This window comes from Calidris pugnax, unplaced genomic scaffold (genome assembly GCF_001431845.1).
Source record: "Calidris pugnax isolate Ruff unplaced genomic scaffold, ASM143184v1 scaffold70, whole genome shotgun sequence".
NCBI classification, from domain to species: Eukaryota; Metazoa; Chordata; class Aves; order Charadriiformes; family Scolopacidae; genus Calidris; species Calidris pugnax.
This window is the reverse complement of record NW_015090862.1, coordinates 1,573,918-1,596,743: the sequence shown is the minus strand read 5'-3', so window position 1 is coordinate 1,596,743 and position 22,826 is coordinate 1,573,918. Positions and strand designations below refer to the sequence as shown.

Genomic DNA, 22,826 nt, shown 5'->3' with positions numbered 1-22,826 from the left:
CTACATTTTCACTGCAGACATACAGTAGAAAACAGAATAGTTTCCACAGAGGGAAAAGTCAATCAAATCATTGCAATATCTATACACAGAAACAAAAAATAAACTTTGAAACTAGGTCTCCTTTTGCTTTTCCTTGTACAGTTTATTCTGGTGTCAAAAATGCAACTTTGATTCGTACCAAAGACTAAGAACAGGATCAGTTTCACAGAGACTCAGTTAATCACCTCAATATATATTGCAAAGGAATATAAATTTGAACTCCCATTCAGTGTCTGTTCTTGAATGTATTTGCAGGTAGAAGGTAAGTCTAAAACCGGTTCCTAAATCTAGATAATAAGCCAAATAATTCTAGAGATCTAACTATTCTGTCCCATAGAATTTGTAAAAGCAGAGAACACAAACAATATATTCTGCTGCCAGTTTGCAGAGGGATTTTGAGCAGAGGGCTCATTCTTCTCAGAAAGAGCCTGGGAAGGAATGCCTGGCTAAATACTGAATGAATCAATTATAAACTTTGGAAAAAACAACATAGGTACTCTGCCTCATTAGCATCTGAAATTTAAACTGCAACGTCCAGGCTGGAAATGAAGTCAATACCATCTGAAACCAAAGTGGAAATCACAATAAAGATTGTTTAAATACGCTATTAGCGTTGGTATATTATACACCTGTAGGTTTCCAGAGAGCATAGGAAAAAAAAAACAACCCAGCATTCCAGCTCAAAGTACTTGATGCCACTGAAAGTTCCCTGTATGCAAGCAAAGAGGAATACTTGTTCCTTTCCTCTTTCTTCTGGCTACCTGCACTATACTTTGTACCCAAAATGCTTTTTCATTCACTAATATGTGACCTTGGATAAAGTCTTTATGAATTTACTGAAGGTCAAATATGGTGAGAAAAGATTTGCTCCTAAAGATGACTATTTTTTGAGATATCCAGATAGCTAGTCTTGACTCACTCTTCCATCCTCTTCAAGTGTTTTTTGCCCCCAAGTCATTCTCCTTCAAGGCCAAATTCCATGATCAGACTAAATTTTCCATTATTCACTGTTTTTGCTGCTGAAGGAATAGGTGGCTCAGTTATACAAATAGTGTATAACTATACACTGTATAGTATAACTATATATAGCATAACTATAAGTGCACTGCAGTTTGTCTTAGAAATTGCTCTAAGGACAGCTGATCTAAATATTTTGGATTTTAGGTGTGCGGTTTTTCCACTAAAGTGAATCTTCAACAAGAAATTTTATAGGAGAAAAAAATAGTTAAAATATTTTTTACCACTTCAAAAAAACTTTGAAAGTTTTCAACAGATTTCTTATAATGCAATCCTAGACTTGTGAACCATTTACATGTGATGAATACTGATTTATAAAAGTACATTTGTTATTCAAATATGTTCTACCAAGTGTGAAATAATACACAACATAAACACATCACAATTTTTGTATTTTTATCAGCCAATTGTTATTCCTTTCCACCGTGGTTGGCTGAACAGCTGTGACATGGTACAGACTGTCTCTCCCAGCCCAGATATCAAAAATTATTTTAAACATACAAACAAATAGCAAGTCCATATATATTTTTTGGCATGAATAATCAGTCTGGCTGAAACTGCTGGACTTCTAGGATGTATGAAGGAAACTATGTACTAGCTAAAAAAAAAAAAACCAAGAAGAAAAAAAAAAGAAATACACTAATCCTACAGTTTAAAGCTAATGTATGAATGAAACCTTCTCTCTGTTCACTACCTGATCTGCAGGTATCCTGGTGACTGCCAAAATGGTTTGGGGAATGTAAATGAATTCTGATGTTTATGGAATAACAACTCTGAGAGCCATATAAAATGCAAAAGAGCCAAGGTCACCTTTCAGACAGGTAAACAAACACACAAGCTGATTGTGGAACGGCCCTTGCTGCATGACCTGAGTGACTCCACGTGATATTCCATACATGTGTGCTGAGAAGCAGGCACTAAAACAATAATTTAACTTCTGCTTGAAACTGCTTCAGATTTAACTCACAAAACAGAATCTTGATTATATGCCAGTTCCTGCAAAACATCACTCTGCTCTAATGACGAGAGAAGGTACTCAGCTCTGCTGGAGGCGTTTCTGATGGATAGTAATCATCCCAAATTCCACAGCTATGATGCCATCACATTCTGCTGACAACACAAATACATCATTCCTTCTCTCACCCATTATTTTTAATTTTCTTCAATATGTCTATGGCCCTGAAAGCTTCACTTCTTTTCGGTAAGAGCTGGAGCTGAGTACATACAGGTTGGAGTCTGAGAGCTTGGCATTTGTGTCAGACTTCCCCTTCTGCCAATGAACAGATTAAACAGAAGTACAGAACTTCTGAATTTCAAATGAACCTGAATGTTTCAGCCAGACTATATAAATAGTGATTCTTTGCAAAAAATAATACAGAAACCAGCTTCCTGTTGCTTGCTTTGCCACAGCCGGGGCAGGAGGAAGGTTTTCTGCTGTATTACCAATTTTCCATTATAAACACGTAACTTTAAACTCTTAAACAGAAAAGACTGAGTAAGTAGGGGAAATCTTTTTAAATTACCCAAAGCACACAAGTATTTCAGTTCATAGGAAATTGTATGTTTTCCATTGGGGAAAAACAGAACATTTATGAATTGCAATAAAACACAGCTCTTCACATCAGTAAACTACTAGCAACATGGATCAGAGAAATAAGATAGCCTCCAAAGAATGCCTCTACAAACTGACGTAGAGGGAGTGGTTCATCACAACAAGTGCAAAATAAACTTCATAACAATACTGACGCTTCTAAAACTGATTACGATGCACCAAAATGGAAGCGTGTGGAGGGTGTAATCAGGAGGAACCATCACTACAGAAACATTGCCCAGGCTTGCAAGAATGGAAAGTCAAAACTCAGTTGGAATTGAAATTGGCAAGTGATGAAGAGCCACAAGAAGGGCGTTTACAGGTACACTGGCAGCCAAAAGGAGAACCCAGGATCTCATGGGCAACTTACTGACATAGGACATGAATAGGGCTGATGTACTCAGTGCCTTCTTCACCCTGGTCTTTACTGACAAGATCAGGCTTCCTAGTGGCAGATGAGTTTTATCTACAACAGCAGAAGAAGGTCAAAGTAGGGGCCACTTGCATGAACTGGACACATACAAAACCGTTGATGGGCCCAGATGAAATGCTTCAGAGTGTACACCAAGAGACCAGGTCAAAGTCATCGCAAGGCTGCTCTCCACCATCTTTGAAAAAGCATGGCAATGTGGTACGGCCCTCACAACAGCAAAAAGGCAAATATCATACCTCTCTTAAAAGAGGGGAAGAAAGGGGATTCAATTGACTAAAGGCCAATCAGACTCATCATCATCAGTCTGTGGAAAGGCTACAGAACAAACTCTCCTATAAGCTATTTTGAGCTATAAAATAGTGACTGAGACCAGCCAGAAAGGACAGGCTTGATTTGGCCTTAGTAAACCCAACCCAACTGCCTTCCCATGATGAGATGACTGGCTCTGAGATGGTGAGAGCAGTGGCATGTTGTTTACTTTACCTTTAGCAAGGTGTCCCCCAGCATCCTTGGAAAGTTTGGACCAGATGGAGTAAGAGTAGCAGGTGGACAAAAAATTGCAAATAATTAGTCTTCAAGAACAGTGGTCAACACGTCTAAGTGTAGTGAGCAGTCAGTTACAAGTGACATTCTTCAGGGGTTAGTCCTGAGAACCTGTTTAATAACTGCATTATTGTTTTGGACAATAGAATGCACCCTCGCCAGCTTCAAAGATGACACCAAACTTGGGGAATTGGCCAACATGCCAAAAGGCAGGGCTACAATTAAGATGGACCTCAGTAAACTGGAGGAATGGGCTGACATAAACCTCAAAGCTCGACAAGGATGAACATAAGTCCTGCACTCGGGGTAGGATAACCCCATGGAACAGCACAGACTGGATGCCAGCTGGCTCAGCAGAAAACCCCTGTGGTTCCTGGTGGACAAGATGAATGCGAGTCAGTAGTACTGTCCCAGTGGAGATAAAGGCTAACTACATCCTGGGCAAGATTACAGCCAGCAGATCGAGGAAAGTGATTATTTCCCCCTATTCAGTACTCATGAGGGTGCAGCGTGCACTGGGGCTTTCAAAGCTGCAAGACAATGATCCTGACAAATTGAAGCAAGCCCAGAAGAGGCAGATGGTGAGGGGCCTGGAGCGTCCCATGTATGAGAAGCCCCTAAAGGAGCCAGGTTTCTTCTATCTGGAGAAGATAAAGAATGAATATAGCTGCAGTCTGCCACAGGCTGAAGGGGGGTGCTATAAAGAAGACAGATTCTTCTCAGAGGCACACAGCAGAAGAACAACAGGCACTGGACATGAACTGCAGCAAGGAAAATTCTTGCTGGATACAGAAAGATAATTTCACTATGCAGGTGACTCAGCCCTCGAAGAGGGACTGAGAGGCTGGGGAATCTCCATCCTTGGAGGTTTTCAAAACCCAGCTGAACAAAGCCATGAGCCCTCCTATGAGGGGAAAGCTGGACTAGTTGCACTCTAGTGGTCTTTTCCAACATATATTATTTTGTGATTTCATCAGTATAAAACAGGTATGAATAAGTTTTCTTTTAACTTCACACTAGTCTTAAGCCAATATAATGCTTGCTGCCAACAGTAAGGTTACTCTGGATTTACATATGCATTACAAAAAAGCAAAACTTGGCCTGGTTCCACAGAAATGAACTTCTACACATTGGTGGAAAAGAATGGGGAAAAAAATTCCAGGACAACCTGCCGTCCTCATTAGGTAAATTTCCTCCTGAGGTTGCAGAACATATCAATTATAAAATGAGAAATACAGTTCTGCACAACTAGAAAACACCAGAATCTCATTCTTTTCTCTTGATACACAGAGCAGGCCCACCTCAACTAGACGCTGTTCCCCTGAAAGATTTTTTGGGATAAGTTTTTGAAATTCAGTCCTCACTTTACCACTCAGCATCTGCATAGCTGTGTGATGTTTCCAAGTCATACAATGCTTCTCATTTAAATGGATACCAAGTAGTGCCACAGATTCCCAAAGTCAAATAAAAGACGAAGGCTAACTTAAATGGCAAGCTCCTGATTCATCAACTTAGAAACATATCTAAGCACAAATAAAGGAACTGCTTAATTAAAATAGATGGGGTGTGACTTGTATTTGCAGGAAAATTATGATGGAACAGCTGGAATGGCTTCTACCCTCAGTTGTTCACCTCACCTTTCTTCCAGAGGCTGTGGTCACCTCTGCAGGAGTGGCTGAATGGCATGTGCATTCCTCCCTGAGCACTGTGGTTTACAGCCCAGAGTATTACTCTAAACTGCAGCCAGCCACAACCTCTGGGAGAGAAGCAGGGTAGATAGCTGACAGCAGTAACCAGCGTCCCAGATAAATTCTTAGAAAAATAGGTCAGAGCCTTCAAGAGCACACAAGCAAGTACTCTGCAGAATCATAGCCTCAGTATGTATACAATGCGTGTCTCAAATAGTTCAGTAAAATACCCTGAAAATTTGAAAGCATAAATTAGTTATCACCTTTATCCATCCAAATTTATTTCCTGTTTACTGTAAAACAAAAAGCAAATGCCAGCAGTTCCATGCTTGGAAATAAACCTATTGTGTATCAAAGAACTGCCTTTTAAAAAATAAATATATATGCATACAGGTATATATTTATACATATGTATAAAGCCTGCATGTGAGATTCCGACGTAGTCTTGTTATTTCTTCAAAAGCCACTTGCAGTCATTGCTCCAATTGTCTCACAGAACAAATACTCCCCATTTTAATGAGCAAATTTAGGTAACAGCAGCAGCTTCACGAAGGCAACAGGGAGCTCCCTCAGGGCTGCAAACCTTCCAAGGAACCTCGGAAAGTTTTGCCAGTAAACCTCTTTTAAGCCACATGGCAGCATAACTAGGTTGATTTACCACTGCAATTGGTTTAAAATTACAGGAGTATGCATATGCTTCAATGCAACTCTGAACTGACCAAAGTATAGATATCCCTTTACAGCCTCCAGTTATCACAGTATGCCAAATCCTCAACAGCTGACAGCTGGTAAGTAGGCTGTGATGCCAAAGGTAACACAAGAATTGCTATGATTTTCCATGGGATCAGGCTATTTTTTGCTTTTATCTAGTAATAATCTCAAATATACAGACAAAAACTGAAAGAAACTATTAAATTCATGCAAGTTTACAGAAAGGTCCTGAAAATTTTTCAGTTGCTGCAATTCACTTCAGTTTATGTTTATTTTTGGTTGCCTCCCCTTATCCCAGCCCTGAAACATTGCCAGTCATAGCTTGCTAGAGGAGACATAAAAATTACATTTAAAAAAGTCTAAACCCAGCTCCTTTTCAAAGATCATCTTTTACATGCTTACCTGTTGCCTCCGTGCCTTCATTTTGGGTCTCCTCCGAATGAGGCAGCGAATCTCTGCAGCCAGTCTGTGCATCTGTAAAGGTTCTAAAAGAAAATATACCTATTAAAAACTTATTCAAGAATGCTGGTAGTACCCACTACAATCACCATGCACTATATCCAAGGGAAAACAAAAACACAGCTTGCAAGTGCTTAGAAATATAAACAGGAGAAAACAGAAAGCTCAGAGGAACAAAGAATATTTTGCCTCTTTGTTGCAAACTCCACTACAATGAGGTTGAACAGGGAAATGCCTTCGCTCTAAGGATGACATTCTTATTTCGTGCAGTGGACTTTTGACTCCAACATCACAGAATGTACCGGATGGAGACACTGATTTTGCATATCGACAAAGAGGCCATGAGCTGTGCAAGTATACAGAATGAATTATCAATCTTAACCTTGATCATACTGCCACTGTACTAATATCACAATACCTCGTAAATTGTCACTGTTGATACCTGTTGAAGTCCTAAAGATAGGGGTTTTTTTTTGTTGTTGTTTGTTCGGGATTTATAAAGACTAGGAAAAGAAGGAGATTTAGTTCATAATATTACTAATAATGAAACCTTCTCAAAAATGTCACCAAAGCAACAAATTATCATTGGCACATGGACAAAATTATCCTTTCTTGGCTTATATTAACCAAAGTTTAAAGCACAGATAGTACAAACTCAAAACCAAGGTCTGTAAGGTAATAGACTGCAAAGGCTTATGTGAGCAAAAAACCTAAATAACTAAGCATTTAGAAATGACTGACTGCATAAAGCAATGCACTGCCAATTACTCATGAGGACTAGCATGCAGATTTTTTACCTTAGCTGACTTCATTTAATAGAATAAGGTGTGGGAATTGACAGTACTCAGAGGCCAAGAACAAATCTGGATTGTCTTCATTCCCTCTCAACAGGAAAAAAAAGAAGAGTCCTGATGGAAACTCAGTAAGTCCTTCCCCTCCACAGTGTAATAAATTAACTCAAAATGTAGAAAAAGAAAGTCCAAACAATGCTCTTCCCAGCTTTCAAATAAATAACAAACAACTTCAAAACCAATTTTTTTACACAGCAGTGTCAGGTTGCAAACAGTAGGACCAACACTACATCAGACATTATTGCCTGTCTCAAAACTACATTTTGTAGAATACCAGTAATGTGGGACACTCCTAGAATTTATTGGTATTCACAATGAAAAATACTTGAAGAAAGCCTTAACTAAGCTGAATCTCTTTCACAAAATTTAGCAGATTTTTTTAATTCTTCACCCATCAGAAGCCACAATCGCGGTTCGTTTCCTCCCTCTCTACTACTGTGCTGCAGATCCCCGTGTCCCCGAGCAGAGGGGCAGGTCACAAAAACAGCCGAAGGAAAATGAGGAGTCATCGCTGATCTTGCCTGCGAGGATATTTCCTCTCTTGTTAGTGGCATAATAGGACAAAACATGAAAGGGCTTGTCTGATAAGCAGGGTTAGGCTCTGAAAATAGTCACTGGCTTGACGAAAGCGGATGTCGATGAGAAACTGAGTAATTTAAATATAGAGGGGTATTATACTGCATTTTGAAAAGTAAGCCTGTCTTTGATATATGGGAAAATGGGGACTCAGTGAGGTGGGACTGCAAGGACAGAATGATGGACCAGGAAGACAGATTTGGAAATAAAACCAAAACAAAACATCTAAAAACATGTCTATCTGCCATCTCAAAACAAAAATTCTTAATTTTTTTCCTATTTTAAAGAAAAACTACATTTGACGTTTAGGAACCTGCATCTTTTTGCAAGCTTTTCCTTTAAATATCTTTTGAATACTAAAGCTTTTTAATTTTTTTTTTTTATTTTACAAAACAAATAAAGCAAAGTCTTAGTCAAAAGATAGCCGAACATTATTCTTGCCAAAAATGAATAGCAAAAAAGCCCTCAGAAGAAAACAGATCTGATTAGTAATGTATCAGAAGAGCCTCCTGTGAGTCTACTCAAAACTTCTAGTAATCACCATTAATGACTTTTCCCAAATGGAAATCTCTTCAGTTTGTTTTATTCTCATCCAACTATTGTAGGATACTGATTCAGTTTATATTATATTCCCTTAATAGAAAAATAATTGACCAACAAGTCTGAACCTCTGGACTTGCTCTGGTAATGTTTCAACATGCAAATGTCATACGAGGAGCTCTATGCATCCAATATCTTCAGGAGTGTTAAAGTCAGTGGCGCTGCATGCAAAGTAGTTGTTACCTGTTTCTACTAAGCAGCCAATTTCACAGTCAGGTTTTTTTTGCCCTGAAAGTACAGTTAAGAGATTTTCTCTTTCATTCTCTCTCTTTCACCAACAATTTACGTGAACCATCCCTTCTGAGTGAAAGAATATGGTTTTAATGTTGCTAGTTTTAGCTTTTGTTAGGAGCTATTCTTTTAAAAATTAAGATCCAAGAATGGTTACCTTACCTGGAATTGTTCAAGTAAGACTGAACCGAGCAGAATTCAGTGGGGCTGTTTGATCTAGAGCTTACTGAACATGCTGCAGCAAGGAGAAAACACGCTGCAGGATTATGGTTGGGTGGTGAGATGCCCCAGCAAAACTAAAATGCTTCCAAAATCTGGACTTCGGCTGCTACATTTGCTATTAAGCCTGAGGTTCTGCCTAAACTATTTGATGTTATTAGTTCAGGGACAGCGTGTTCCAAAATCCAACTACCAGTTTAAAAGGGATTTTCTACATCTGAATTTTGCTTTTAAAAAAAAAAGTTTGCAATTCTTAAGGTAATACACGAAAACCTCTATAAAAGACACACATAGGATTTAGCAGTAGAGGTCACTTTAGCAAGCCAAATAGAACAAACTGAGTTCATGTTACACAACGTTGACCAGCTAGAACTAAACAAAGCATACCTCTGTGTAACTCCATTAGCAGGAGTGGGTTTTGAATGACGGTATTTCCTGATGTAATTTGGAATTTAATTTCAAGGTACTGTTCTATCAAACATGATCTCACCTGCTGCCTGAATTCAGTCCACCCACACCCCCCCTTCACTCCTCATGGTGTGCTCAGACTGACTTATCCACAGGTCTGGGGCAAATCCTAATTGTGGCACAACTCACTCGCAGCCACCACCACTGCTCTGTGCCAGTTACATGTTACATCCTGCTGAAGCTTTTCTCACACTTCAGGCCAACCTAAGAAGCAAGAATTTGAACATTCTCTATATCGGCTTAACAAAGGGAAAATCTCCTTTCCTTCTTTGTTTCCAACATTGTAACAGCTCTAGTGAGATTTACCTTTGCAAACCAGTGGAAGTGATGCATCTGCAAGTGACATGACAATGGTAAAATAATGACTGATGTAACTGACAGTCCTTACCACTGGTGATGATTCACCACAAGCAAAGCCTCCAATCGGAATTTGCTGGCATAGCAATTACTTTTTTTAACTAAGTGTATTTGATAGAAAGAAGTGAATACAGTACTACTTCTTGTCGTAACTACAGAAATTAAATGTAACAGCTAAATCTCTCCACTTTTATCCTTATGAAATGGCAGTGCTCCTTTGCTGAAATTACACATTAGAAAAACTGTTTATTTCTGTTACCATAATGATACTGAGTGTCTGATTAACAGCACTACTTACTGTGCTACTAATTTCCATTATTTTTTTTGTGTCAAGGGAATTTGGAATTGGCCTTCTTTTTCCACAGTCTCTATATTTCCTTCTCTGGAGATCGGAATTTCTGTTTACAGCTCATATTCTAGGTCAAATACAGTGAGATATTTGCTGTCCTGAAAATTATCTCCTCATAGTAAAATCTTGTGAAAATACTAAGAATAAAACTGAAAAAAATCTACAAAGTCAGTCATTAATATAATGAACCAATGAACTTCATGTTGTGGGGTTCAATATATTTCAGCCTTAATTCTGAAGCGTGATTTCTAAGATGACAAATTGTGCCAATGGAATAGGAACACTATTATGCAGCAGTCATGTCATCATGAGATTTAAGAGGAAGCTATTTGTTAAACAGATTGTGTATAGTGGCAAATAAAAAGACATCTCACATTCTATTCATACTCCTATTCCTTATCACTACCATTCAACTCCTGTAGCTTTGTCAATGTTAAATGTTTACCAGTTGGCTCTCTACAGGGGTTATTAGAATTTGAAAAAAAACATAAGCCAGCTTTCTATAAACTTGCAAAAATAAGCACTTTATCAAATAACAACATGCGTATATTGCCAATACATCATTCAGCACAAGGTATTTCTTTAGACTTCAGGATACTTACTCATAATCCCTTATATACATATAGCAAGTACTTATAGTCTGGAAATCACATTCACAACTACTTACAAAAAAGACTTAAGCATTTTTTTTCCACAATTAAAACAGTGGGTAGTTCAGACTCCGCATTCACCCAGAGCCCTTTATCTTAGCTTCCAGATCTACGCTGTCTGGATTGACAATGAAGCTACAGTTTCCTCCCTTTTCCTGTTTCCTGCTGTTTCTAATGCAGAGGCTTCTCCCATTCCACAGCTTCTCCATTCTCACCTGGATAATGTAGTACCATACGTGTGGGCTCACTATAGAGTGAAAATATTTTTATTAGTGAATTTTATTCCAGTTTAATGTATGGGAAATGTTTGCTGTTGAGGATTCTGCATTCAGGTATTATCAGATAAACTGAGATTAATGTGATACCTAATTTATGGCCTCAAGTTGTGCCAGGGGAGGTTCAGATTGGATATTAGGAACAATGTTTCCACAGAAGGGGTTATTAAGCCTTGGAATGGGCTGCCTAGGGAAGCGGTTGAGGCCCCATCCCTGGAGATACTTAAAAGACAGATTGACATAGTGCTTAGTGACATGGTTTTTATCAGACTTAGGTTGATGATTGGACTATTTGATCTTAAAGGTCGCTTCCAACCTACACAATTCTATGATTCTATGAATTTTAGAAGACTAATCTGTTCAAGGTGCAAAGCTATGGCTATGGTCAAGCCTATGTTATTGCAGTTCCTGTCCACTTAACTTCCAAAGCCTTATATACTATCGCATGACCTTTTTCTTTTCTTTCCTTTCTTCAAAATAAATTAATCTGCACATTGTCTACAACAAAGAACATAGCCAATAATGAGGGAATGCTCAGTTACAGTGTCTGCTGAGCACATACAGTTCTCGGTCACTCACATGCTTTTTCTAAAAGGCAATCCATTTAGCTTCTCCTGGGCATACAGCTTCCACACTCAGTGGCTCTCAGGGAGGCTCACTTGTGTTTTCCCCACACTGCAATGATCCAGAGCAGTGCAGCTCTTCATCTGTTTCACTGTTCCTCTAAGCATATCATTTACAAGCTCACCCACCAGGCTACTTTCAAGTGGCAGTATGCATGTTACTACATATTTTGTACAACATAGTCTCCACCTTATAATTAAACTCCTTTCTCTGGTTGCCTTGCCCAAAGAAATGTTTTGTAATATGCAGGTGTTAAATCTTAGGGAGCGAGGTGTGTAAAAGTACTTTTTTCTCAAAGACGGTTGTTGAATTGGCTTCCTAACTTATATATGAATCTTATTCATTACACCAAAAATAGGCTCAATGGAAAATAAGCTTTTTCTCCAAGGCAAAACTTCATAAATTTTGTATTAATCTTTCCCTCCTGCATCTCCTGAGGATGACTGGGTGAATTTCTACAGCTTGGTTGTTTATTTAAATAATCCATAATTAAGTAGACGAAAAAAGTCCTCCTTCTAACCAGTGTGCGTCTTCTGCTGTTGCATTCTTTGTGACAAGTGTCCTAAATATTTACCTCTGCTCTAAAAATGGGAAAATATTTTTTTTTCCTTAAGCTTTTGTTACATGATCTTTAGGACAACCAAACTATACACATTCCACCAGCCTTAATCTACATTAGAGCTGCTTTTGGTAGTATGTTCTGGGTCTACATCTGCACATTCCAAAGTACTTTTCATTGGGTGTCAGGCATTTTCAACAGCTCACTGGGGCATTTGAATTTAAGATGGAATCATTAAGTAATCATCTGACAATTCTTCTGGCAGCAAAAAGGAACGGCTTAAATTACCTATGAGTACCTCTGAAAACTTTAATGATTCTGGCACTTTGCCTAGAAACTTCAGAAACTAAATATCTTCATCTGGATCCCATTCATGAGTAATCCTTTCCCGATTCCCCATGCATCCTGCAAGGGCTGAATCCCATATTTTAAGACAGAGCTCTGGGGAGAGATTGTAGGAGGGAGTGCAAGACAATAAATTTAGAATCACAGATCTGTTCTACAGTTATAGACAAAGACAATAAAGTCACTCTGACTTAAATCAACAGAAACATAGTACCAAAGCTTTGATAGCTCAGCAGTTAAATGGAAATCTGTGCCAGCACATAAATAGCCAAGCAGCAAATATTACAACTCCAGACTCTGAGGAGCTGTGAATTGTTACCTAAGTCATTTTGAAGTTTTTTTCTCATTTTCTACAGCATAAGGAAAAAACCCCACAGTAATGACACCCAACATTAGTTCTTTAAACCCTATTTTTGTATTACATATAAAATTCTTCCTATATTCAGGGGCAAAGTAAAGATTCACAAGAGGTCCTCATGGTCCTTTACAGGGACATTGCTATCTATTATGACCGGTTGTCTTATTTACTAATTACTCCTCTATTCAAATTAGGGCAATATTATAATATATTCCCATTCTATTTAAAAATTCTCTTTGTCCTCGAAGAACAGGTTAGATTTAGGTTTTAATTGGTTTTCATGCTCTCATGAGATTTAAAAAGCGGGCCACAAATCAGCCCAGATTATGTTCCTACTCTTGCAAAAAGGGTCAACTAATTCGACGATCAGTTTGCTTTTCATAGTGCACAAGAAACCAGTCTCTCTCAAATTACTCATATAACTTCTTCCCACACAAAGGTATATTTAAAAGCAACACGAATGCTTAATAAAGAACAAAGTTCTAAAGATAAAGTTTAGAGTTGAGACCCATTTTGCCATATAACACAGATGGCACACACCTAGTAAAACCTACCCCTTTTCATGCAAAAAAATAAAACTAAAGTATTTATTTCTTTTGTTAGGACTAAATATCCTCAAAAATCAGACCATTTATTTTGGTGAGCAGATAGCTGAGAACTATGTGGGTGAATGGGAAGGAACGAACAATGCATCCAGCCTTTTTTTATTCCCCCCCAAAAAGGCTCTATTCAGCAGCCAGGAGTGTACTACAACCCTTCACTGACCTCGGTACAGATTTTCTGGCTCTGTTCTCCCCTGCGCTGCAAAAACCCAGACCTGAAGCTGAAATCCTCCAGCAGCTGCCTCTGTATGGCTCTGTATGCAGGGAGCACAGCAAAGTTCGGGTACGCAGAACTCATTATTTCATCTCTTCCTCATTTTTTAGGTCACACTGATTCAATTTCAGCCTTATAAAAGGTCTTTTTTTCCACTTTTCATTTTGCTAGAATTTTGTTTTCTTTGTCTAGTCCTTTCTACCTGGAATCCTACTTCCAGCACACAAGAAAGGTATACACAGAGTTTGCTACTGAACTTCAAGTCACACCAGCTGAACACATGGGACAACATGCACTGAATTCTTCAAAAAACTAACAAAGTGTTTATGCCAAGGGCTTTGAATGCATTCAAAGAATTTGGAGTTCTAGTGTCTGTGATATTCTTTCGCTAGAAATTCAGAAGCAAACCAAATGCTAAGCATCTTTCTAACACAGGAAGCTCGAATTTCCTGTTTGCAGGTCTCATTGGCCAGTCCAGCCCAAACCGCAACACAGTGGATGCCCTATGTATTTTTATATTCTCTTTTAGTTTTTTTCCCCCCTTTTTAAGAAAGAAAACATGGAAACTTATTTTCACTTAAACATGTCACAAATAAAAGCATACATGGACTAAAATAGAGGCATTATTACTAGTCTTGCAAAATCCTAACTGTCATGAGTCAGTGTGTATATACAGCTATACTGATCACAAGTCAAATACCATTTTATGATCTTTGGACAGATTAAACAAAAAAATGACAATTCTAGTATTAACTACATTAAGACTTCATAAGCAACAACAACAACAAAACCTCCAAACACTTTCAAAGATTTCTTAAACTTTTTTCTTTTCCAAAAGCGTTGTCTACAGTTTGTTCCTAATGATGCTTCTGCAGGATTACAAAGCCCAGAACAAACTATTATAATACAAATGATCCCAACTGTTTACCTGAAAGTGTCAAGCAAATCTTCCAAATGATATAACATACAAGTTGTTACCTGAACAAATGTGAAGTTAGATTTAATTTAACAGAAAAGTAAGTATCTACCTGATACAATAGTTCAGCCTCTGGCAATGGATAATTATTACGCAGCAATAGTGACAAGATTATAATAATCAGGAGATAAAATATTTCTTGTGAGATGTGTTGTTCTATTTTTAAACTAGGTATTCCCACAAACTGAGAGATGGGGAGCTTTCTATAACAGAAGATGCCGTTCCAGTGACAGAGTAACAGGGAAAAAGAAAGTATTTTTCCCATTTGTGCTGCCTAGGACAGAAAGTAGCCAGCAGCCAATCTGTAAAAAAGTAACATAGATCCTAAAACAAACTCTTCTAAAATGAAGTTTCCCAGCCTGTGCTCTAAAATATGGGTTACCTGGTTATACCGGATGGAGACACTGATTTTGCATATCGACAAAGAGGCCATGAGCTGTGCAAGTATACAGAATGAATTATCAATCTTAACCTTGATCATACTGCCACTGTACTAATATCACAATACCTCGTAAATTGTCACTGTTGATACCTGTTGAAGTCCTAAAGATAGGGGTTTTTTTTTGTTGTTGTTTGTTCGGGATTTATAAAGACTAGGAAAAGAAGGAGATTTAGTTCATAATATTACTAATAATGAAACCTTCTCAAAAATGTCACCAAAGCAACAAATTATCATTGGCACATGGACAAAATTATCCTTTCTTGGCTTATATTAACCAAAGTTTAAAGCACAGATAGTACAAACTCAAAACCAAGGTCTGTAAGGTAATAGACTGCAAAGGCTTATGTGAGCAAAAAACCTAAATAACTAAGCATTTAGAAATGACTGACTGCATAAAGCAATGCACTGCCAATTACTCATGAGGACTAGCATGCAGATTTTTTACCTTAGCTGACTTCATTTAATAGAATAAGGTGTGGGAATTGACAGTACTCAGAGGCCAAGAACAAATCTGGATTGTCTTCATTCCCTCTCAACAGGAAAAAAAAGAAGAGTCCTGATGGAAACTCAGTAAGTCCTTCCCCTCCACAGTGTAATAAATTAACTCAAAATGTAGAAAAAGAAAGTCCAAACAATGCTCTTCCCAGCTTTCAAATAAATAACAAACAACTTCAAAACCAATTTTTTTACACAGCAGTGTCAGGTTGCAAACAGTAGGACCAACACTACATCAGACATTATTGCCTGTCTCAAAACTACATTTTGTAGAATACCAGTAATGTGGGACACTCCTAGAATTTATTGGTATTCACAATGAAAAATACTTGAAGAAAGCCTTAACTAAGCTGAATCTCTTTCACAAAATTTAGCAGATTTTTTTAATTCTTCACCCATCAGAAGCCACAATCGCGGTTCGTTTCCTCCCTCTCTACTACTGTGCTGCAGATCCCCGTGTCCCCGAGCAGAGGGGCAGGTCACAAAAACAGCCGAAGGAAAATGAGGAGTCATCACTGATCTTGCCTGCGAGGATATTTCCTCTCTTGTTAGTGGCATAATAGGACAAAACATGAAAGGGCTTGTCTGATAAGCAGGGTTAGGCTCTGAAAATAGTCACTGGCTTGACGAAAGCGGATGTCGATGAGAAACTGAGTAATTTAAATATAGAGGGGTATTATACTGCATTTTGAAAAGTAAGCCTGTCTTTGATATATGGGAAAATGGGGACTCAGTGAGGTGGGACTGCAAGGACAGAATGATGGACCAGGAAGACAGATTTGGAAATAAAACCAAAACAAAACATCTAAAAACATGTCTATCTGCCATCTCAAAACAAAAATTCTTAATTTTTTTCCTATTTTAAAGAAAAACTACATTTGACGTTTAGGAACCTGCATCTTTTTGCAAGCTTTTCCTTTAAATATCTTTTGAATACTAAAGCTTTTTAATTTTTTTTTTTTATTTTACAAAACAAATAAAGCAAAGTCTTAGTCAAAAGATAGCCGAACATTATTCTTGCCAAAAATGAATAGCAAAAAAGCCCTCAGAAGAAAACAGATCTGATTAGTAATGTATCAGAAGAGCCTCCTGTGAGTCTACTCAAAACTTCTAGTAATCACCATTAATGACTTTTCCCAAATGGAAATCTCTTCAGTTTGTTTTATTCTCATCCAACTATTGTAGGATACTGATTCAGTTTATATTATATTCCCTTAATAGAAAAATAATTGACCAACAAGTCTGAACCTCTGGACTTGCTCTGGTAATGTTTCAACATGCAAATGTCATACGAGGAGCTCTATGCATCCAATATCTTCAGGAGTGTTAAAGTCAGTGGCGCTGCATGCAAAGTAGTTGTTACCTGTTTCTACTAAGCAGCCAATTTCACAGTCAGGGTTTTTTTGCCCTGAAAGTACAGTTAAGAGATTTTCTCTTTCATTCTCTCTCTTTCACCAACAATTTACGTGAACCATCCCTTCTGAGTGAAAGAATATGGTTTTAATGTTGCTAGTTTTAGCTTTTGTTAGGAGCTATTCTTTTAAAAATTAAGATCCAAGAATGGTTACCTTACCTGGAATTGTTCAAGTAAGACTGAACCGAGCAGAATTCAGTGGGGCTGTTTGATCTAGAGCTTACTGAACATGCTGCAGCAAGGAGAAAACATGCTGCAGGATTATGGTTGGGTGGTGAGATGCCCCAGCAAAACTAAAATGCTTCCAAAATCTGGACTTCGGCTGCTACATTTGCTATTAAGTCTGTGGTTCTGCCTAAGCTATTTGATGTTATTAGTGCAGGGACAGCGTGTTCCAAAATCCAACTACCAGTTTAAAAGGCGATTTTCTACATCTGAATTTTGCTTTAAAAAAAAAAGTTTGCGATTCCGAAGGTAATACACAAAAACCTCTACAAAAGACACACATAGGATTTAGCAGTAGAGGTCACTTTAGCAAGCCAAATAGAACAAACTGAGTTCATGTTACACAACGTTGACCAGCTAGAACTAAACAAAGCATACCTCTGTGTAACTCCATTAGCAGGAGTGGGTTTTGAATGACGGTATTTCCTGATGTAATTTGGAATTTAATTTCAAGGTACTGTTCTATCAAACATGATCTCACCTGCTGCCTGAATTCAGTCCACCCACACCCCCCCTTCACTCCTCATGGTGTGCTCAGACTGACTTATCCACAGGTCTGGGGCAAATCCTAATTGTGGCACAACTCACTCGCAGCCACCACCACTGCTCTGTGCCAGTTACATGTTACATCCTGCTGAAGCTTTTCTCACACTTCAGGCCAACCTAAGAAGCAAGAATTTGAACATTCTCTATATCGGCTTAACAAAGGGAAAATCTCCTTTCCTTCTTTGTTTCCAACATTGTAACAGCTCTAGTGAGATTTACCTTTGCAAACCAGTGGAAGTGATGCATCTGCAAGTGACATGACAATGGTAAAATAATGACTGATGTAACTGACAGTCCTTACCACTGGTGATGATTCACCACAAGCAAAGCCTCCAATCGGAATTTGCTGGCATAGCAATTACTTTTTTTAACTAAGTGTATTTGATAGAAAGAAGTGAATACAGTACTACTTCTTGTCGTAACTACAGAAATTAAATGTAACAGCTAAATCTCTCCACTTTTATCCTTATGAAATGGCAGTGCTCCTTTGCTGAAATTACACATTAGAAAAACTGTTTATTTCTGTTACCATAATGATACTGAGTGTCTGATTAACAGCACTACTTACTGTGCTACTAATTTCCATTATTTTTTTTGTGTCAAGGGAATTTGGAATTGGCCTTCTTTTTCCACAGTCTCTATATTTCCTTCTCTGGAGATCGGAATTTCTGTTTACAGCTCATATTCTAGGTCAAATACAGTGAGATATTTGCTGTCCTGAAAATTATCTCCTCATAGTAAAATCTTGTGAAAATACTAAGAATAAAACTGAAAAAAATCTACAAAGTCAATCATTAATATAATGAACCAATGAACTTCATGTTGTGGGGTTCAATATATTTCAGCCTTAATTCTGAAGCGTGATTTCTAAGATGACAAATTGTGCCAATGGAATAGGAACACTATTATGCAGCAGTCATGTCATCATGAGATTTAAGAGGAAGCTATTTGTTAAACAGATTGTGTATAGTGGCAAATAAAAAGACATCTCACATTCTATTCATACTCCTATTCTTTATCACTACCATTCAACTCCTGTAGCTTTGTCAATGTTAAATGTTTACCAGTTGACTCTCTACAGGGGTTATTAGAATTTGAAAAAAAAACATAAGCCAGCTTTCTATAAACTTGCAAAAATAAGCACTTTATCAAATAACAACTTGTGTATATTGCTAATACATCATTCAGCACAAGGTGTTTCTTTAGACTTCAGGATACTTACTCATAATCCCTTATATACATATAGCAAGTACTTATAGTCTGGAAATCACATTCACAACTACTTACAAAAAAGACTTAAGCATTTTTTTTCCACAATTAAAACAGTGGGTAGTTCAGACTCCGCATTCACCCAGAGCCCTTTATCTTAGCTTCCAGATCTACGCTGTCTGGATTGACAATGAAGCTACAGTTTCCTCCCTTTTCCTGTTTCCTGCTGTTTCTAATGCAGAGGCTTCTCCCATTCCACAGCTTCTCCATTCTCACCTGGATAATGTAGTACCATACGTGTGGGCTCACTATAGAGTGAAAATATTTTTATTAGTGAATTTTATTCCAGTTTAATGTATGGGAAATGTTTGCTGTTGAGGATTCTGCATTCAGGTATTATCAGATAAACTGAGATTAATGTGATACCTAATTTATGGCCTCAAGTTGTGCCAGGGGAGGTTCAGATTGGATATTAGGAACAATGTTTCCACAGAAGGGGTTATTAAGCCTTGGAATGGGCTGCCTAGGGAAGCGGTTGAGGCCCCATCCCTGGAGATACTTAAAAGACAGATTGACATAGTGCTTAGTGACATGGTTTTTATCAGACTTAGGTTGATGATTGGACTATTTGATCTTAAAGGTCGCTTCCAACCTACACAATTCTATGATTCTATGAATTTTAGAAGACTAATCTGTTCAAGGTGCAAAGCTATGGCTATGGTCAAGCCTATGTTATTGCAGTTCCTGTCCACTTAACTTCCAAAGCCTTATATACTATCGCATGACCTTTTTCTTTTCTTTCCTTTCTTCAAAATAAATTAATCTGCACATTGTCTACAACAAAGAACATAGCCAATAATGAGGGAATGCTCAGTTACAGTGTCTGCTGAGCACATACAGTTCTCGGTCACTCACATGCTTTTTCTAAAAGGCAATCCATTTAGCTTCTCCTGGGCATACAGCTTCCACACTCAGTGGCTCTCAGGGAGGCTCACTTGTGTTTTCCCCACACTGCAATGATCCAGAGCAGTGCAGCTCTTCATCTGTTTCACTGTTCCTCTAAGCATATCATTTACAAGCTCACCCACCAGGCTACTTTCAAGTGGCAGTATGCATGTTACTACATATTTTGTACAACATAGTCTCCACCTTATAATTAAACTCCTTTCTCTGGTTGCCTTGCCCAAAGAAATGTTTTGTAATATGCAGGTGTTAAATCTTAGGGAGCGAGGTGTGTAAAAGTACTTTTTTCTCAAAGACGGTTGTTGAATTGGCTTCCTAACTTATATATGAATCTTATTCATTACACCAAAAATAGGCTCAATGGAAAATAAGCTTTTTCTCCAAGGCAAAACTTCATAAATTTTGTATTAATCTTTCCCTCCTGCATCTCCTGAGGATGACTGGGTGAATTTCTACAGCTTGGTTGTTTATTTAAATAATCCATAATTAAGTAGACGAAAAAAGTCCTCCTTCTAACCAGTGTGCGTCTTCTGCTGTTGCATTCTTTGTGACAAGTGTCCTAAATATTTACCTCTGCTCTAAAAATGGGAAAATATTTTTTTTTTCCTTAAGCTTTTGTTACATGATCTTTAGGACAACCAAACTATACACATTCCACCAGCCTTAATCTACATTAGAGCTGCTTTTGGTAGTATGTTCTGGGTCTACATCTGCACATTCCAAAGTACTTTTCATTGGGTGTCAGGCATTTTCAACAGCTCACTGGGGCATTTGAATTTAAGATGGAATCATTAAGTAATCATCTGACAATTCTTCTGGCAGCAAAAAGGAACGGCTTAAATTACCTATGAGTACCTCTGAAAACTTTAATGATTCTGGCACTTTGCCTAGAAACTTCAGAAACTAAATATCTTCATCTGGATCCCATTCATGAGTAATCCTTTCCCGATTCCCCATGCATCCTGCAAGGGCTGAATCCCATATTTTAAGACAGAGCTCTGGGGAGAGATTGTAGGAGGGAGTGCAAGACAATAAATTTAGAATCACAGATCTGTTCTACAGTTATAGACAAAGACAATAAAGTCACTCTGACTTAAATCAACAGAAACATAGTACCAAAGCTTTGATAGCTCAGCAGTTAAATGGAAATCTGTGCCAGCACATAAATAGCCAAGCAGCAAATATTACAACTCCAGACTCTGAGGAGCTGTGAATTGTTACCTAAGTCATTTTGAAGTTTTTTTCTCATTTTCTACAGCATAAGGAAAAAACCCCACAGTAATGACACCCAACATTAGTTCTTTAAACCCTATTTTTGTATTACATATAAAATTCTTCCTATATTCAGGGGCAAAGTAAAGATTCACAAGAGGTCCTCATGGTCCTTTACAGGGACATTGCTATCTATTATGACCGGTTGTCTTATTTACTAATTACTCCTCTATTCAAATTAGGGCAATATTATAATATATTCCCTGTTCATTCTATTTAAAAATTCTCTTTGTCCTCGAAGAACAGGTTAGATTTAGGTTTTAATTGGTTTTCATGCTCTCATGAGATTTAAAAAGCGGGCCACAAATCAGCCCAGATTATGTTCCTACTCTTGCAAAAAGGGTCAACTAATTCGACGATCAGTTTGCTTTTCATAGTGCACAAGAAACCAGTCTCTCTCAAATTACTCATATAACTTCTTCCCACACAAAGGTATATTTAAAAGCAACACGAATGCTTAATAAAGAACAAAGTTCTAAAGATAAAGTTTAGAGTTGAGACCCATTTTGCCATATAACACAGATGGCACACACCTAGTAAAACCTACCCCTTTTCATGCAAAAAAATAAAACTAAAGTATTTATTTCTTTTGTTAGGACTAAATATCCTCAAAAATCAGGCCATTTATTTTGGTGAGCAGACTGATTTTATTTGTTAGGACTAAATATCCTCAAAAATCAGACCATTTATTTTGGTGAGCAGATAGCTGAGAACTATGTGGGTGAATGGGAAGGAACGAACAATGCATCCAGCCTTTTTTTATTCCCCCCCAAAAAGGCTCTATTCAGCAGCCAGGAGTGTACTACAACCCTTCACTGACCTCGGTACAGATTTTCTGGCTCTGTTCTCCCCTGCGCTGCAAAAACCCAGACCTGAAGCTGAAATCCTCCAGCAGCTGGCTCTGTATGGCTCTGTATGCAGGGGGCACAGCAAAGTTCGGGTACGCAGAACTCATTATTTCATCTCTTCCTCATTTTTTAGGTCACACTGATTCAATTTCAGCCTTATAAAAGGTCTTTTTTTCCACTTTTCATTTTGCTAGAATTTTGTTTTCTTTGTCTAGTCCTTTCTACCTGGAATCCTGCTTCCAGCACACAAGAAAGGTATACACAGAGTTTGCTACTGAACTTCAAATCATACCAGGTAAACACACAGGACAACATGCACGGAATTCTTCAAAAAACTAACAAAGTGTTTATGCCAAGGGCTTTGAATGCATTCAAAGAATTTGGAGTTCTAGTGTCTGTGATATTCTTTCGCTAGAAATTCAGAAACAAACCAAAAGCTAAGCATCTTTCTAACACAGGAAGCTCAAATTTCCTGTTTGCAGGTCTCATTGGCCAGTCCAGCCCAAACCGCAACACAGTGGATGCCCTATGTATTTTTATATTCTCTTTTAGTTTTTTTCCCCCTTTTTAAGAAAGAAAACATGGAAACTTATTTTCACTTAAACATGTCACAAATAAAAGCATACATGGACTAAAATAGAGGCATTATTACTAGTCTTGCAAAATCCTAACTGTCA

General features: G+C 37.9%; 1 protein-coding gene across 1 annotated transcript in view; it reads right to left on the bottom strand.

The window, feature by feature from the left end:
* Positions 1–22,826, bottom strand: part of ACSBG1 (acyl-CoA synthetase bubblegum family member 1) — a 44,984-nt gene that overhangs the window by 20,390 nt on the left and 1,768 nt on the right. Inside the window, 1 exon segment of the mRNA XM_014944490.1 lies at positions 6,425–6,507. Within this exon segment, the coding sequence (XP_014799976.1) occupies positions 6,425–6,507 (83 nt within the window).